The following is a 14,955-nucleotide window of genomic DNA, read 5'->3' on the forward strand; positions in this document are numbered from 1 at the left end:
GCACGGAGGACGCGAGAAAAGAATAGCGGCACAAGAGAGACCGTCGATAGAACGAGCCGTATTCCGTCGTGACCGATTTTCTTTTCATCCTGCAACTTTCGTTTCTTTCGCGACCAGCGACCGGCGGCACCATATTACGCGCGCAACGCAACGAGGGATTGTGACACTCGTCGACAGCCGCACGGTGGAAACAGCGGAATTTCAGTTTCACCGGTGTCGATCGCGAGAACAAATTTTCAAGATCGAGCGCGCCCGATTTCTAACTATACCCAACTATCGGTACAGAGGATTCGTGGCTTCTTTCTTCGAACATCCAACGAGACACCCGGTTCTGATTCGAGGGGTTGACGTCGTCGTTGCGGCACGTTTGTTATCGTCGCGCACACTGCTGTCGGATTGCGTCCAAATTTTAAATTCATCGTCTGTCGGAGATTTTCTCGCTGTACACAGATTAGATAAGGAGAAAACACGTCGCATCTGTTCCCAGCTATTTGTCAAACCTATTTGCCCAACGCGTCGCGTGCACGATACCTGTGCAATTTTCTACGTCGATGAATAATTTTCACCGCGCCTCGTGGTCGCATTAAACCTAACCGTGAGTCGCGAGAACGCCGATTTCGTTCGCGATCCGTAACGAGCCGGGAGTACCGTACCGATCCACGCGAGAAATTTACCGATACACAAGGATGACGCACGGTAACGCGATATTTCTGCTGGTACAACTTTCCGTGCTGTTGCATGGCTGCAACACGGGTGAGTGAAAAGAAGTAAAAGAAAAAATGACGAAAGCGAGAGTATTAACCCAGTACGCGTGCAACGAATTCTTTCTGCGTTAGGCTTTGCATTAAACTCTAAAAGGGGTTACTCTTGGCGCAATAGATTATTATTATCGTCGACGAGCAATAATCCATCGTCGTTCTTTCTAGAAACGATTATAACGGCGCACAATGATTTCGAATTCGGTAACGTCGATCTGGAGATAGTCGACGAGATAAATTGGAGGGAGCATCCCTGTCGGAGGGATTGCAAAGACGGTGCACCCTCGATGGAGTGCCATTACGTCTTTAAATTGGAGTCGTACAAGACGATGAGCAAAGCGTGTTACGATTGCCCGTACAATATCACCGATTGCTTTCGGATGCACTGCATCCCGGCGGACGGGATCGGGAGGCCGATTTTGGTGGTCAATCGACAGATGCCGGGGCCACCGATCGAGGTACGTAACCGAAAGATTTAGAGATTCGCGTCAAGGCTGCGACGCTCGATGGAAATTTTTCGCTCTCGCGTGTGCACGAATACGTGACCACGGTCAATTTTTCTTCTTTTTTTTTTATCGTCTCGTTTATGAATCGAGACAGACGCGACTGCACAAATATTTCGTCGTTCTTGCGGAGGATTTTCCTGCGAATCGTTCCGATCGTATCGTTCGAGTGGAAATGATTTTACTTGGCCACGTGAGCCGGCACTATTCGCGATATAATAAATACGCCGCCGACAGGAAAATTGTTTTCTCATCGCGGAAATCCTTGAGAGTCTATTTGAATAGAAATCGAATTGCGCATAGCGCGCTTTATTAACGAACGCCGGCGGTTGTTGTTCGCAGGTGTGCCAAGGCGACAGGGTAATAGTAGACGTAATGAACTTATTTCAATCCGAGAGTAGCACGATGCATTGGCACGGGCAACACCACATTAACACCCCGTACATGGATGGTGTACCATACGTGTCGCAATGCCCCATACTGCCCGGATCGAGTTTTCGGTATGATTATATTGCTACAGAGGCTGGCACGCATTTCTGGCATTCGCATCTAGGTGCGGTTCCGTACGATTCGTTACAAATTGTCGCTTAACGGATTAAACCAACTTTTACGACGAGTTCCGTTATCCGTTGTTCACAGCTTTCACGCTGCGACTCGCGGAGGGCCAAATTTGAATTATCACGGTATAAAATAATTTCACGCTTTTGTTCGTAATAAAATATCAAATTCGATAATTTAAACGGCTTAAATTCAATTCTGGCCCGCCGTGCGACGTATCGAAATTTACAAAATTTATAAAGCTTGAATTTTCCATTAGGTTTGCAACGAGGCGACGGAGTGTTCGGCCCGTTGATAGTTCGCGTCCCTCCCAGCGCGAACTGGCATAACAGTTTATACGACGTGGACGATCACACGATACAGATCTTAGATTGGACCCACAAGTTTGGTATCGATGTGTTTTTGAATCATTACCACGCGGACGGGAACAACAAGCCGTCTAATATATTGATCAACGGTTTGGGTAATTTCGCGGTTACCAGAGGCGGAAACAACGTTTCAGCTGCGATGCCGATCGCCACGTTTGTCGTTAAGCCGGTAAACATTGAAACGAAGCCTCTGTTTGCGTTGTCGTAATCAATGGAAGATTTCACGACGATTTTTGTGTTTACAGAACACGAGACACAGGTTCAGGCTCATTAACGCCGAGTTTCTCAATTGTCCGGTCCAATTGTCGATCGACGATCACACTATGCAGGTGATCAGTTCGGATGGACGCGATATCGAACCGATCGAAGGTACCCGATTTACACTTTGGAATTTACGTTAATCTTACGAATCGATCGTGTAATGATTTCGTTCTTTAGCTGAAACTCTGGTAAGCTATGCCGGCGAGAGATTCGATTTTGTCGTTAATACGAATCGTAGCATCGGTAACTATTGGATGCGTTTTCGAGGATTGATGGATTGCGACGAAAGGTTCACCAAAGCTTACCAAGTCGCTATATTGCGGTACGAAGGTGCGATCGAACAGAACCCCGACGGTGAAGTCATCTACGAACGCGAACCGAACGAATCTCGGGGTCTGGTGTGTTATCGCATTGAATTATTAATTTACCGTTACGAAATACAGGGATCGTTGATAACTGACGATTCGCGTCGCTTCGTTTTCAGCAAATAAACTCTCTGAACGAAGGTACCGAATCAAACAGGAGCGTCAGTATACCTTTGTTGAAAGCTATGGATGAAAACGATGAGTCCAATACGTTGGAACCCGATTACCAATTTTACGTGTCTTACGATTTTTACAAGAAAGATAATCCACATTTTCATCGCAGTAAACTGTACGGGGTCAATCAAGGTATGCTATTACTATCGCTTGGAATGGTTTCTTAACACTTTGACGGCCGCTGTCACGTGTGCGTGATACTGTATCAGTCACCATTTCATCATACATTCAACTTATTACGTTTGTTGTATGTATATCCGAAACAAACCAGAACCGATATACATATTCATAACAGATAACATTCTGGCGGTTCTCGTAACTGTTTCAAGGCCTGAAACCGCCATTATAACTGTTTTCAACCCTTAATTTATGCGCATGCGACGAGTCGAGACACGTATTGGTAGTGTTTTATCATTATATCTACTTATTCATTAATATAGATACACGTGCAAAGCATGGTAATTGAATGCGCATTCCGTTCCATTGCATAGTCGTAAAGAACCTATTTCGCAGCTATGTAAACGAGACTCGTGCGAGCCTCGTAGCTGATCCATTGGCAATGAATTTTCAACGAGCTCGGTCAATCCTCGTTCGATGTTTATAATACTGAAAAAGGAAAATTACGGTGTTCTAGAAAAATTAATAGCAATGATAGAACGCAATCAGTACGTGCCTCGATGATAGAGTGGACCTTAACTTGTACATAAACGTTCTGATTGTTAACATCGTTGAAATACATTTTCAGTAAAAACTACAAAGCTGGTTCTCACGCCGCAATTAAATCATATCTCTCTGAAGTTACCGCCTATGCCTTTATTGCCTCAAAGAGATTCCATCGATACGAGTGGATTTTGCAACGAGAGCACGGTTCAGGGCTGTGAAGAAGATTACTGTGCCTGCACTCACGTGCTTCAAGTGAAACTCAACAGCGTGGTGGAACTAATTTTAGTAGACGAAGGTTAGTACGCGGCATTCTTTAAATTCGCCTTCCTTTTTAACGTTAATCGACGATGTTCCTTCTTAGGCTTCGCTTACGACGCGAATCACCCGTTCCATCTCCACGGATATCAGTTTCGAGTGATCGCTATGGCCAAAATCGGCGAGAACATCACTGTCAAAGACGTAAAGAAATTAGACAAAGAAGGATCGATACGCAGAAACCTAGACCATGCTCCGCTGAAAGACACCGTAACGGTACCGGACGGTGGTTACACCATCGTACGATTTTACGCTAATAATCCAGGTATACTTTACATACAATGCGCACAATTCTACGTGCGTTAAGAAAAATACCATATTTCCATTCACTAAATACTTTGGGAAAGATTCGTTTAAGATAAGGCTGAGTATAATTTATAATATAAACAAAGTGCGATAAGAGCTCGTATCGCTCAACAAAATGGACATTTGTTCTTGGGAAATTTCACTTTAAAGTGTTATTAAATACTGGTAATGCTAGGCATAATTACTGTAATCTAAGCAAACGAAGTATGTTACTTTTCTTAACACAGGTCGACTCATTCTTCTTTCGTTCTTAGTATAATTTACAAGCTATGTTTCTTCAGGTTATTGGTTATTTCACTGCCACATTGAATTTCACGCTGAAGTCGGGATGTCGTTGGTCTTCAAAGTTGGCGAGCATGAAGACATGCTACCGGTACCGCGTAATTTCCCTTATTGCGGTGATTGGAAACCCGAGGACGCACAATCCATAGAGAACGCTGTAACCGATCCATCGAATGGCCCGAAAAAGCGCGCGATGGACACCACGAACATAATGACGAATGAAATTACCGACGACAATAGCCAACGATTTGTCAAGTTGATGATCCAAGTTCTAAAAACATTGCGAATCTCGTCTTCGACGCATACCTCTGTCGTCTCGTACTTTCTGCTTTGTTTCGGTATTTTCGTCACAGTCGTTTATAGACCCGTGTAAAAAATAAATCGTTCGATCATCTGTAGTAATTTATTCATCGTTTCGCTACGGCCAACCGGGGAACGTTCGAAATTATACAGGGCCTAACACGACGCTAATTTCTACATAGAATTTTGGTACCTCGTTGCAACTTGCTCGTTCTGAACATGAGCAAGCTAACACTGTGATCTTGTGAAAAATGTATTACCGCATTGCCTTCTTTTTACCAGTGAAAAAGTTTCGATTTAGGGTCGAACATGTACGCGTCAATAATTGATACGTTTCAGTTGTTGGTCTCAATTGAGAGAAACAAATACAATAGGTATTTGCATTTCAATATATTTCATTTTATTTAGTCATGTAACGCCTACACTGTGATATCGCTGCTATTGTAATAGGTTTTATCCTTCAAGTACGTATCGTAAACGCACGCGCGGCAATCTCCTATTTCATACGACAAAGAGTATTATTATATGTACAAAGCGAGTGCATTTAACAATATGTATGTACGAATGAATGGTTAGTTAAATTTTGAAAGTTATTTTATTTTATAGATAGTTGGAAAGTTTTGTATAAAACATCCCGTGAATTGACATGCCACAGCATATTGTTGCAAATGTTAACTCATAAACAGATGTACTTACTTTACACGAAATTAACAAAAAATTTATACATTGCAAATGTTATATTTTTAAATTATCTATTAACAAAACCTATTAAACGTTAGTATACATTTCTTGTGAGCTGGAAGGTGGAATAATCGTGTAACAAGTATCTTTTTGAGGTGGTCTTTGCAGAGGATGAGCTAGTAACTTAGCCATATTATCGTGCAATTTAGCAGCATTCCTTCCTACTTCTAATATATATGAAAAGTTTGTTGTTTCTAATGTCGCTAATTCTGCATAAATTTTTTCGCACGAATTTTCCGAACTTGGGGGTTCATGTACATACAACACATCTATGAAGAAGTATGGATTGTCCGTGAGTCTCTCCAGAAACGTTTTGCCGGTGTAAACTATTGGGACGCAATAAGATCTAGAGTACATTAAAATTACTCTGTTGACAAATGTCGGTATTGTTGTACCCTGTTTCTTTGGTGGCATAAGTAGTCTGGATTGTATTGTTGCAAACATTTGACCAAGGCAATAAATCTGTTGATTTTCCTCTAGCACATCTTCGTTAATAGTATCTAAGAGATTGACAATGGTCTTAATGTTGTTGGTGAAATCACAAATCCAGTGCACACCTTGAGTGTTCAGAATCATTAATGCATATTCGTGGCTAGATTGAATGGATGATTTAATGCAGACGAAATTTTCCACGACCCGTTTGATCATAAACAAAGGCATGTACTTAGCTCCTGTGGTAAGTTTGAAAGGAGTGCAATTCTTCTCTCTTATGGTGTCAATTACGAACAAAATTTTCTCGGGTAAATTCATTCCAGGCAAATCTCGCACCATCGTGTCATCTTCATCGGAATGGGTCGGAAGTAAACAAGATACGCTACCAACATTGCTCGCTTTTAATCTTCTCTCTTGTTCCGAAATATTAGTCTGTGTCTCATCTTTCGCATCTTGCGTATCTAACGTGTCTTCTTTCAACTCTAACATCACCGATTTGTTGTTATATTCAGGAAGGTGTTCAAAATCAAACAAATTTTGACAATTGGCACACTCTAACCTAACTATAACGAAAAGTTTGATTTCGTTCGTCGTAATTAATAATATTTACAGGTACTTGAAATACCACGTCTCTGGACGATTATTAAAACCATGTGTGCGCTTGAATAGACCTCTACTCGAGAATCATACGCACTGTAATTTCGCCCGCGGTATTTAATTGGACTTCTGTCTCTTTCAATAATCGAGTTTGAAAATTGATGACGAGTTAACTCGTCATGCGCCCAAAATACATACGAAAAGACACAATTTGCATTTTAAGTACAACCACAGTTTGTATTTACAAGTTACGCTGCTCTTGGATTCTGTGTTCGGTACACATATAATCCAGGAAATGTTTCTCAGCGAATTGCGTTGGATTGAAAATAAATAATCTACGATCAGACGATGTTGTACATACAAATTGTTTGGGCTAGATGTAAATTGAAAATTTGATGGTACCTTTCTTTCTGTACTCCATGTAATTGTCGTCCATTTTAAGGTATCTTCCCTCGAATTGCCTGTTCCGTTTTCATTTTTATCCTCACATTCTTCATTAATTTTTAACGTGTTAATTTGTCATTCCTAATTAAAAGGTTAAAACGCGCGCTGCACTAAGCACTCTTGACTAGTGGTCCGAAATTACTTCGGGCAGCTTCGGAGAATCGAGAAAGAGGGCATGTGTCAGTTTGCTTTTGCGACTCACGTATTCCCACGCACACATTAATCTCTGGCTCGCTATTCGTCGCAGCAGTTACACACACGTGTGGACTGCCTAAGAGCAAGGGAGCGAGATAGATAAATGGGCGGTCCGACTCTCCAAGCCTCAAGCTTGTTTTCATGTACAATTCAATGTCATGAGATTCATTTAGTTACTTTAGTTACTTTTCAATCTTTGGTAATATATTAGCTTCTAGAATATTGCGCAAGGAGTCCCTTGTAACACATTCTGCCATTAGATGTCGCGTCTATTGTATACCTCGTTCATGTTTCAGCTTTATTATTTTTTTCCTTTTATCCTAGGAATACTTTATGTACGTAAATAAATGATACTACGTTTGAATGTTTAGAAATTAGTAAATTAACTTCATTAGTTGGCAACGTTCGCACAAGTGCCAGAAAAAATATGCTTGCTTTGAAAGATTACGGTAGCAGCGACGAAAACAGCGAGGCAGAAAGTGATAACGAAAATGCAAAAAGCGAGGTTAATTGTAACTCGGATACTAACGAAGTATCAACTGTTGAATCGCTTCCCGTAGGAAAATTAACCATGGCAGTTAGTATGCAGATATGCTCTGCGCCTGAAGTAGTACCAACGGTAAATATTCATTAATAAATTTGTTAAACATTTGTCATGCAGTTCGACGAGTTCGTATTAAAGTTATACAGATTACTTAAATAATTCGCAAACATTTCCATGACAGTTGCGACGTAATCATTAACGTTCGATTCAACCGATGTATCACAGGGAACCGAATTATGCGTGAGGCATATAGATTCAACCACGGACGAAGTCATGCACAACCCTAAGTTTGAAGAACTTTTTGCTCCAGACATTGGACCAGAGAATCCTTTTAAAACACAGCAGCAACGCGCAGCGAAAAATATGCTCTCTGGATACGTAGAAAAAGCTCATATAAGTGAATTTCAATTTGAAAATCAAAGAAGAACTTTTGCTAGTTATGGTACGTATGAGTGACATACATTTATAGTAGTTCATGTCAAAATGGAATTATTCTGTGTTTATATGAATAAATACGTTTTCTGTAGGCTATGCACTGGATCCAACTGTGGATGGTAGTGCAGAAGAGGGTAGAACAATTATTGGAGCAAAGGAAGCAGCAGAAGAGTGTGGTGCCAAGACTGTTTTTGAAAGTACAATGTTAAGACCTTTGGATAAGAGAAAACGATGTAGAAACAATGATCCAGCAGATATTGAGGGATTCCTAGGACCATGGGGAGGATATGTAGATGAAAAACGAGTTATAAAACCAACAGATGAAGAAGCTGCTGAACTAGAAGAGATATTAGCCAAAAGAAACAGAAGGGGAAAACCAACTGAAGAGAAACCTCTTGAAGAAAAGACAGTGCTGCATAGTATGTTGATTGTAACAATAACAACTCTTTTATATTTAAATGTCCCTTCTAAGGGATCACAAAAAAAAAAGTTTTAGTGACATATTGGACTAAATTGTTTTAAAATATTTTCAGTCAAAGATAGTGTGGACTATCAAGGAAGATCGTTTTTACACGCGCCTCAGGATGTTGGGGTAAATTTGCGATCCGAGTCACCTCCGGATAGGTGCTTCCTACCTAAAGCGCAAATTCACACTTGGGAGGGCCATACAAAAGGCATTTCTCAAATTCGGTGGTACCCACGCACAGCACATTTATTACTTTCTTGTGGTATGGATTGCAGAGTGAAGGTGTGTATATGTGTAAGGCTTTTACAAGAGGTACAATACTAATGAGTATAATCTTTCGATTTTTCTATTAATGATATCTTAAGTTTAGTTGTGGGAAGTTTATAAAGAGAGAAGATGTATTCGAACCTATTACGGTCATCGTCAAGCTGTAAGGGATATAAGCTTCGACAACGATGGGAAGAGATTCTTGTCGGCGGGATACGATCGCTACGTAAAGTTATGGGACACGGAGACTGGGGCTTGTATAAGTCGATTTACGAGCAGAAAAATTCCATATTGCGTGAAATTTAATCCAGATCCGGACAAACAACATTTGTTTGTGGCGGGTACTAGCGATAAAAAGATTATTTGCGTGAGTTACATATACAATATGCGTACGACTTCACGCGGAGAATTTTATAAATTTTTATTTCTATGAGGAATAATAAATTACACGCGCATTACAGTGGGATGTTCGTTCCGGCGAAATAACGCAAGAATATGATAGGCATTTGGGGGCAGTGAACACGATAACGTTCGTAGATGAAAATCGACGATTTGTTACGACTTCGGACGATAAAAGTTTACGAGTCTGGGAATGGTAAGATCTTATTTTTTAATCGCGAAATGGTTGGATAATTTTGCAATTTATCCGCAATAATCCGGTTTTTTATACAGGGACATACCAGTCGACATGAAGTACATAGCCGATCCCTCTATGCATTCCATGCCAGCAGTTACACCTTCTCCAAATCAAAAATGGCTCGCGTGCCAAAGTATGGACAATAAAATCGTCATATTTTCTGCGTTAAACAGGTTCAAAATGAACCGTAAAAAGACATTCACGGGTCACATGGTTGCTGGCTATGCGTGCGGATTAGATTTTTCTCCCGACATGAGGTAAGATAATTACTTTTAACAAAATCATTCGTGTAATACAGGCTGCAAATTACATGTCCGCTTTCCTCCGAAGCTACCTCGTATCGGGAGACGCGGACGGGAAATGTTACATTTGGGACTGGAAAACTACAAAGCTGTACAAAAAGTGGAAAGCTCACGATGGTGTTTGCATTGATGTACTGTGGCACCCACATGAGCCTTCAAGGCTCGCAACAGCTGGGTGGGACGGAAAAATAAAGTATTGGGATTGAAAACTGTCGTCGTCTACATTTTTACAAAATTGTGTACTTGTATTTTATATGATATATATGTATATAGATTTATTTCACATACATACTTTTAATCTTACCGCGAAAAATATAAAGACATGAGACCATAAAAAATTGTTGTTGTTTTATCGATTATTTTGTTTGCATTTATCTTACACTATCATAGGAGTGTAATTCTCGTTTTTGCGCGCGTTATTAAACGCATTCTATCTTATCGTGTGAAATGCGACAGTTATAGAAGTAACAACCCTGTACAGTCACATGGCGGGTAAGAAAATCAATAGTACGCGAGTCACGATGTCTGCCAGTTTCGTTGCGTGCGTCATTGCGAATTTAATGTTTTGCGTTGTCATATCAAAGCTATAGGATTTAATTGCAGAGTAACCGAACATTTGTTTAACATGCTTTCTTAATAAATTTCTAAAATTTTCACAAGACAAAGTAAAAGTACAAATGCCCCGTAATTGTGAATGAAAGCTCATCGGGAATCGTTGCTAAATGGAAAGGTAATGATACGTCTACTTGTATAGGTACGTATTTTTGATTTTCTCAAGTTAATTATTCGGACCTGAACTTATCTCGAACGATTATAATTCCCATGCGACATTAATACGGTGTTACAAATATAAAAATGTTGTTTTTATAAATAAAAATACCGTTTAATCGCAATAGGATCATTGTAAAAATGGACGGTCCTGGATTGGGATATTCGTATCATCTTCCTTCTGCAGGATGGAATCTCAAAGTTAGAAACGTTCTCTCACAGTTCAGTGATCTTTTTAGCGAGTTTAACAAATACATTGCACCTGCTTATCATCATGATCGATGCGAAAGGTATTTAACGTTAAAGGATAACTTAATCTATATTACGCGATAATATTAATTTCTCCCCACAGGTCAGTACAAATGCGATTGTATTCTATGCATAAAAGAGAATTTGTTATGGTGTTTGTTGCTTTCTTCGCCTGTTTCGGATTAGCGGTATTTATTGGTCTTGCAGGTAAGCCTATGCCATGATACTACTTTAATAAAATAATCTAGCAGAATATTTCGTGAAAAAAGTTATTTTTTTTGTTTTTTATATAGGCCCTCCCATCACTTCCACGAGCGAACAGAGAGCTCATTTAAATGGCAGCGAAGTGGCCACCGGTCCTTTTATAATGAAAACTCCTCTACTATCCGCGTATAGTCAACAATTGTGGGTCATTGGGAAATTACTGACGTCTAATAACGATGGTATCACAGACGTGTTGGAACGAAAATATTTGGAATTTGTGGGTATGATACGAAGTGTAATAGTTATTAAAATTTTGCAGATGAAAGATACGACAAAAGCTTTCAAATCAGCATCTCAATAGACGGCATTACCGCCGATCGTAAGCTTATGCCCGTTCTGTCTTCGGAAACTGGCCACAACAGGTAAGTAGCAGTAATTGAGAGAGAATTTTGCAAAATTTATGCTGTTGATATATACGTTTATTGTCGCAGAACCAGGCGTTTGAAATGCGAAAGGCAAACGTGCGAGGAGATCGTAGTTGCTCATCTAGGATTCCTCGATTACAGTTACTACATTATTACTGTTCGTTTCCACGGGCTCGAGAGTTTCCACCAGCGTTATAACATACGCGAACTTACATTCTACGTCAGTAAGCACTCTACACGAAATAATAAAACATCGCGTCATAGTAGTTTTCTATATTGAGACGATCACGATTTAGAATGTTCTCGTTTTGTTCACAGTTCAAGAACTACAATCCAGCGTTTACGGAGTTCGAGATTTGGTTTCGTTTTATCTTCCTGTTGACTGCGTTTGGAGTTATGGTAAAGGGTAGCTGTTGTACGTTGTTTCATGTGAAACGAAACACTGTATAAGCTGTGTTCATTTTTAGTGTTGGTTTGGGCATTCTCTCCGAAAATATCCGCTACATGACTGGTCGATAGAACAAAAATGGATTTCTATACTCCTACCGTTACTGATTTTATACAATAGTAAGAGTACATAATATCCAATCGACGATTTGCAATTCTACTTTTCGCAAAAACTAAATTTCTCCTATGTTTACAGATCCATTGTTTCCTATGACGTTCTTGGTCAATTCTTGGGTACCCGGTATGGTAGATGCAATTTTACAAACAACGTTTCTCTGTGCAGTTCTCATGTTCTGGTTATGCGTTTACCATGGTCTCAGACAAGTAAGACTTTCTTTGATTATACAGGGCCATCCTATATATCATCGAGTGAAGTAAAATTATGAATTATTTCTATTTGAACAGAACGAGCGGCGCCTCATCACTTTTTATTTACCCAAAGTTCTGGTGGTGGGTCTATTATGGTGTTCGGCGCTTATTTTGGCAACGTGGCTTCGTTGCACGGAATTGGAAGATCCAACTTATAATTACGTGCTCGATACGTCGAATTATTTTGTAAGTCACCGAGAGACTCGATTACATTCGACGCATAAAATTTTTAGCGAGTAATAAATGTGTGACACGATTGCAGGGTTTCAAAGTGTTTTTCTTCACGGTAGGAGGCTTTTACATCGCGTATCTGCTTCTTTTGATATTAAGAGCGTACAGCGAATTACGATCCATGCCCTACTTTGGTACGATCAATTTACTAACGCAATATCCAACGACAAAGTCACGTTTGTTAATATATTCCTTTTTTATAGATCTTCGTTTACGTTTCCTGACATTACTTGCCGGAGTCGTTTCGTCGGTTTGCGGTTGCGTGACGGCACGGCAATTTGGAGCCGGTATTTTCGAAGACAGTTTTGCCTCTCGTCTTACCACTTATTATCGTTCTTCGGCTCAATTTATGGCTTTGTACGGTCTCCTTAATTTTTATTTATACACAATGGCTTACGTGTACGCGCCCGCGCAGCAACAAGTGTATGGCCAACGTAAGTATTTTGAAGCAACGTGGAAGAGTGGGAACTATACACGAATGTGGATGAAAAATTTTGCGTATTTTATAAACTAACACTTTTTGCTTTTTGTAATGGATTTTAGATTCTTCTATAACGAAAGATAATCCGACATTTTCTATGATCAATGACTCTGACGAAGACGTAATTTATGGATCGGATGAAGAAGTGACGTACGGATCGGATGAGGATAGCCGACGGCCTTTAACTCGTGCACCGCGAACTGCAACGACTAATAACAATTATTAGCCGGACCAAATCGGTTATCGTAACTAAGAAGAGAAATGACGTGTAGCACGAGTGAGGAACCATCGATAGAAATATGTTGTAAAATAAACGATATTGAAACCACAAAAATATGTTCCAAGTGAGGCTGAACAAGAACTTGTTCATTGTTTGCGTGCGTACATCTGTGTTTGTACATACATACGGTGTAAGAAGAAAGCAGAATGACGCGTTAGTTTAACAGTTCTACACATATGACGTATGATATTCCAGGTCGATACATGAAAATATTAATACAAGGCATTGTATATCGTTTGCGTATTTTATCCGAGGCAACTCGCATAAAACAGTTGCTCTTTGTGTATTATATACTTTAAACATTCCCATGACTTTTAATCGATTGTAATTAACCACAACAGATTTTATCGTACCATAGTGTGATAAGAACTGTAACTCAAATATATATGTATATAACAAAGTCTTGCGACGATCATACGTCATTGCGATTTGTAGTTTTCGGCGTATATGAAAAGGACGGATTTATTGCATCTCTTTAATATTCTTGTAAACGACAACGTGCAGTAAATTAAAGATCGCAGAAGAAACGCTGCATCGCGTTGTTTATAAGAAAACTACTTTTTTATATTATGAAGAGTAATTGTAAACGTACACCGAATAACGAATGATTAGTTTATTATATTGAGTAATTATGTATAATAATAACAATCTCGTCGATTTCAGTGATCTTCGAGTATGGTAGAGAGAATTGGTCACTGAGTGTTCCAAAGCAAAAATTATTTGTCGCTAACTTTTATTTTTCAAGATATAATTATTGGACGCCATGAGTTGTAATACGAATTCACGAGCATCCGGTTGTCTGTTAATAAAGACGCTTCAATAAGAAGCGCGAAGAGGAAAATAATAGGTAATTTCGAAATTTATCAGAAATTTATCAGAAATCGAATCGGGTTGGGTCGAGAACTTGAAAATTTGTAATTCTTGGGGACGATCGCCCCTCTCTAGATCCGCCATTGTTAAAATTTAGAACTGCTTATTCGCCATTACTCTCTTTTAAGCAGAACCAGATCCACTCAGACTATTACGAATATAAGGTAATAGTCTTATTGTTAGTAGATCTAGTTCCGTTTTCAAGACGATAAAAAGTTTCTAATAACTATATTTTAAAAACTAAAAGTCGGAATATCTACGATGACGTATCCCTTACATTTCAAGGTCGTTGGAATCTATGAGACAGTCGTTATTGTACATAATTATCTTATTTTGTTATACCTTTACTATGTATCGATCAAAGTTACCGAATGTACACGTATTATTAGTAATTCCGATGTAAAAATCGAATACATATTGTTGTTACGATTTAATGGTAACTTGAAACTTGTTTTATACATACCTACTTATCGACTACTTTTTAAAATTGACGTGTTGCTTTGTTATGCAGAATACTATACCTTGTGAATACTGAATTCTGTGTCGCACGTAAATCTGTGTTATTTGTTTCAGCCGAGACAGAGTCGTCAATCAGGGTGGCTTGATGCAGTCCTGTGCGGATGTAACAACCTACTTCAAACGACCGTTAATCAAATATGGCGGCAGTGTCATAGACACGGTGTAAACACCACCTGTGAATAAGTAGACATAACGTGCA

General features: G+C 39.6%; 4 protein-coding genes across 5 annotated transcripts; 3 read left to right on the forward strand and 1 right to left on the reverse strand.

The window, feature by feature from the left end:
• Window positions 1–320: 320 nt before the first annotated feature.
• LOC143345595 (uncharacterized) lies at window positions 321–5,130 on the forward strand. The gene is made up of 10 exons (XM_076772940.1): window positions 321–753; window positions 927–1,216; window positions 1,604–1,814; window positions 2,079–2,356; window positions 2,433–2,556; window positions 2,626–2,846; window positions 2,933–3,119; window positions 3,733–3,945; window positions 4,012–4,230; window positions 4,553–5,130. The coding sequence occupies exons 1-10, from the start codon at window positions 687–689 to the stop codon at window positions 4,924–4,926; spliced, it is 2,184 nt and encodes a 727-aa protein (XP_076629055.1). The 5' UTR covers window positions 321–686; the 3' UTR covers window positions 4,927–5,130.
• Window positions 5,131–5,230: 100 nt separating this feature from the next.
• On the reverse strand, window positions 5,231–7,205 carry LOC143345603 (BRISC and BRCA1-A complex member 1). The gene has a single exon (XM_076772950.1). The coding sequence runs from the start codon at window positions 6,513–6,515 to the stop codon at window positions 5,622–5,624; it is 894 nt and encodes a 297-aa protein (XP_076629065.1). The 5' UTR covers window positions 6,516–7,205; the 3' UTR covers window positions 5,231–5,621.
• A 344-nt stretch (window positions 7,206–7,549) lies between these two features.
• LOC143345282 (pre-mRNA-processing factor 17) lies at window positions 7,550–10,261 on the forward strand. 2 transcript variants are annotated; one of them, XM_076772249.1, is made up of 8 exons: window positions 7,550–7,881; window positions 8,032–8,248; window positions 8,334–8,660; window positions 8,775–8,989; window positions 9,078–9,341; window positions 9,436–9,569; window positions 9,647–9,868; window positions 9,942–10,261. In XM_076772249.1, the coding sequence occupies exons 1-8, from the start codon at window positions 7,690–7,692 to the stop codon at window positions 10,117–10,119; spliced, it is 1,749 nt and encodes a 582-aa protein (XP_076628364.1). In that variant the 5' UTR covers window positions 7,550–7,689; the 3' UTR covers window positions 10,120–10,261. The 2 variants fall into 2 exon arrangements, with proteins under 2 accessions (XP_076628364.1, XP_076628365.1); XM_076772250.1 differs by having other exon boundaries at window positions 7,742–7,881; window positions 7,988–8,248.
• Window positions 10,262–10,434: 173 nt separating this feature from the next.
• On the forward strand, window positions 10,435–14,671 carry LOC143345229 (transmembrane protein 181). Its single transcript, XM_076772143.1, has 13 exons — window positions 10,435–10,667; window positions 10,810–10,971; window positions 11,034–11,137; window positions 11,224–11,373; window positions 11,454–11,556; window positions 11,626–11,779; window positions 11,878–11,958; window positions 12,027–12,126; window positions 12,203–12,330; window positions 12,412–12,561; window positions 12,638–12,740; window positions 12,810–13,040; window positions 13,150–14,671. Exons 2-13 carry the CDS (start codon window positions 10,823–10,825, stop codon window positions 13,311–13,313), a joined length of 1,617 nt encoding a protein of 538 aa, XP_076628258.1. The 5' UTR covers window positions 10,435–10,667; window positions 10,810–10,822; the 3' UTR covers window positions 13,314–14,671.
• Window positions 14,672–14,955: the final 284 nt, after the last annotated feature.

Source organism: Colletes latitarsis, chromosome 9 (assembly GCF_051014445.1).
Source record: "Colletes latitarsis isolate SP2378_abdomen chromosome 9, iyColLati1, whole genome shotgun sequence".
In the NCBI taxonomy this organism is placed as follows: Eukaryota; Metazoa; Arthropoda; class Insecta; order Hymenoptera; family Colletidae; genus Colletes; species Colletes latitarsis.

Coding starts and splice junctions, on each gene's coding strand:
- LOC143345282 (XM_076772249.1), top strand. CDS start 7,690: ATGCTTGCTTTGAAAGATTACGGTAGCAGCGACGAAAACAGCGAGGCA. Junction 9,342..9,435: donor GCGATAAAAAGATTATTTGC/GTGAGTTACATA, acceptor CGCGCATTACAG/TGGGATGTTCGTTCCGGCGA. Junction 9,570..9,646: donor AGTTTACGAGTCTGGGAATG/GTAAGATCTTAT, acceptor TTTTTTATACAG/GGACATACCAGTCGACATGA.
- LOC143345229 (XM_076772143.1), top strand. CDS start 10,823: ATGGACGGTCCTGGATTGGGATATTCGTATCATCTTCCTTCTGCAGGA. Junction 11,138..11,223: donor GGTATTTATTGGTCTTGCAG/GTAAGCCTATGC, acceptor TTTTTTATATAG/GCCCTCCCATCACTTCCACG. Junction 12,562..12,637: donor TCGATACGTCGAATTATTTT/GTAAGTCACCGA, acceptor ACACGATTGCAG/GGTTTCAAAGTGTTTTTCTT.
- LOC143345595 (XM_076772940.1), top strand. CDS start 687: ATGACGCACGGTAACGCGATATTTCTGCTGGTACAACTTTCCGTGCTG. Junction 3,120..3,732: donor ACTGTACGGGGTCAATCAAG/GTATGCTATTAC, acceptor ATACATTTTCAG/TAAAAACTACAAAGCTGGTT. Junction 3,946..4,011: donor ACTAATTTTAGTAGACGAAG/GTTAGTACGCGG, acceptor GTTCCTTCTTAG/GCTTCGCTTACGACGCGAAT.
- LOC143345603 (XM_076772950.1), bottom strand. CDS start 6,515: ATGTTAGAGTTGAAAGAAGACACGTTAGATACGCAAGATGCGAAAGAT.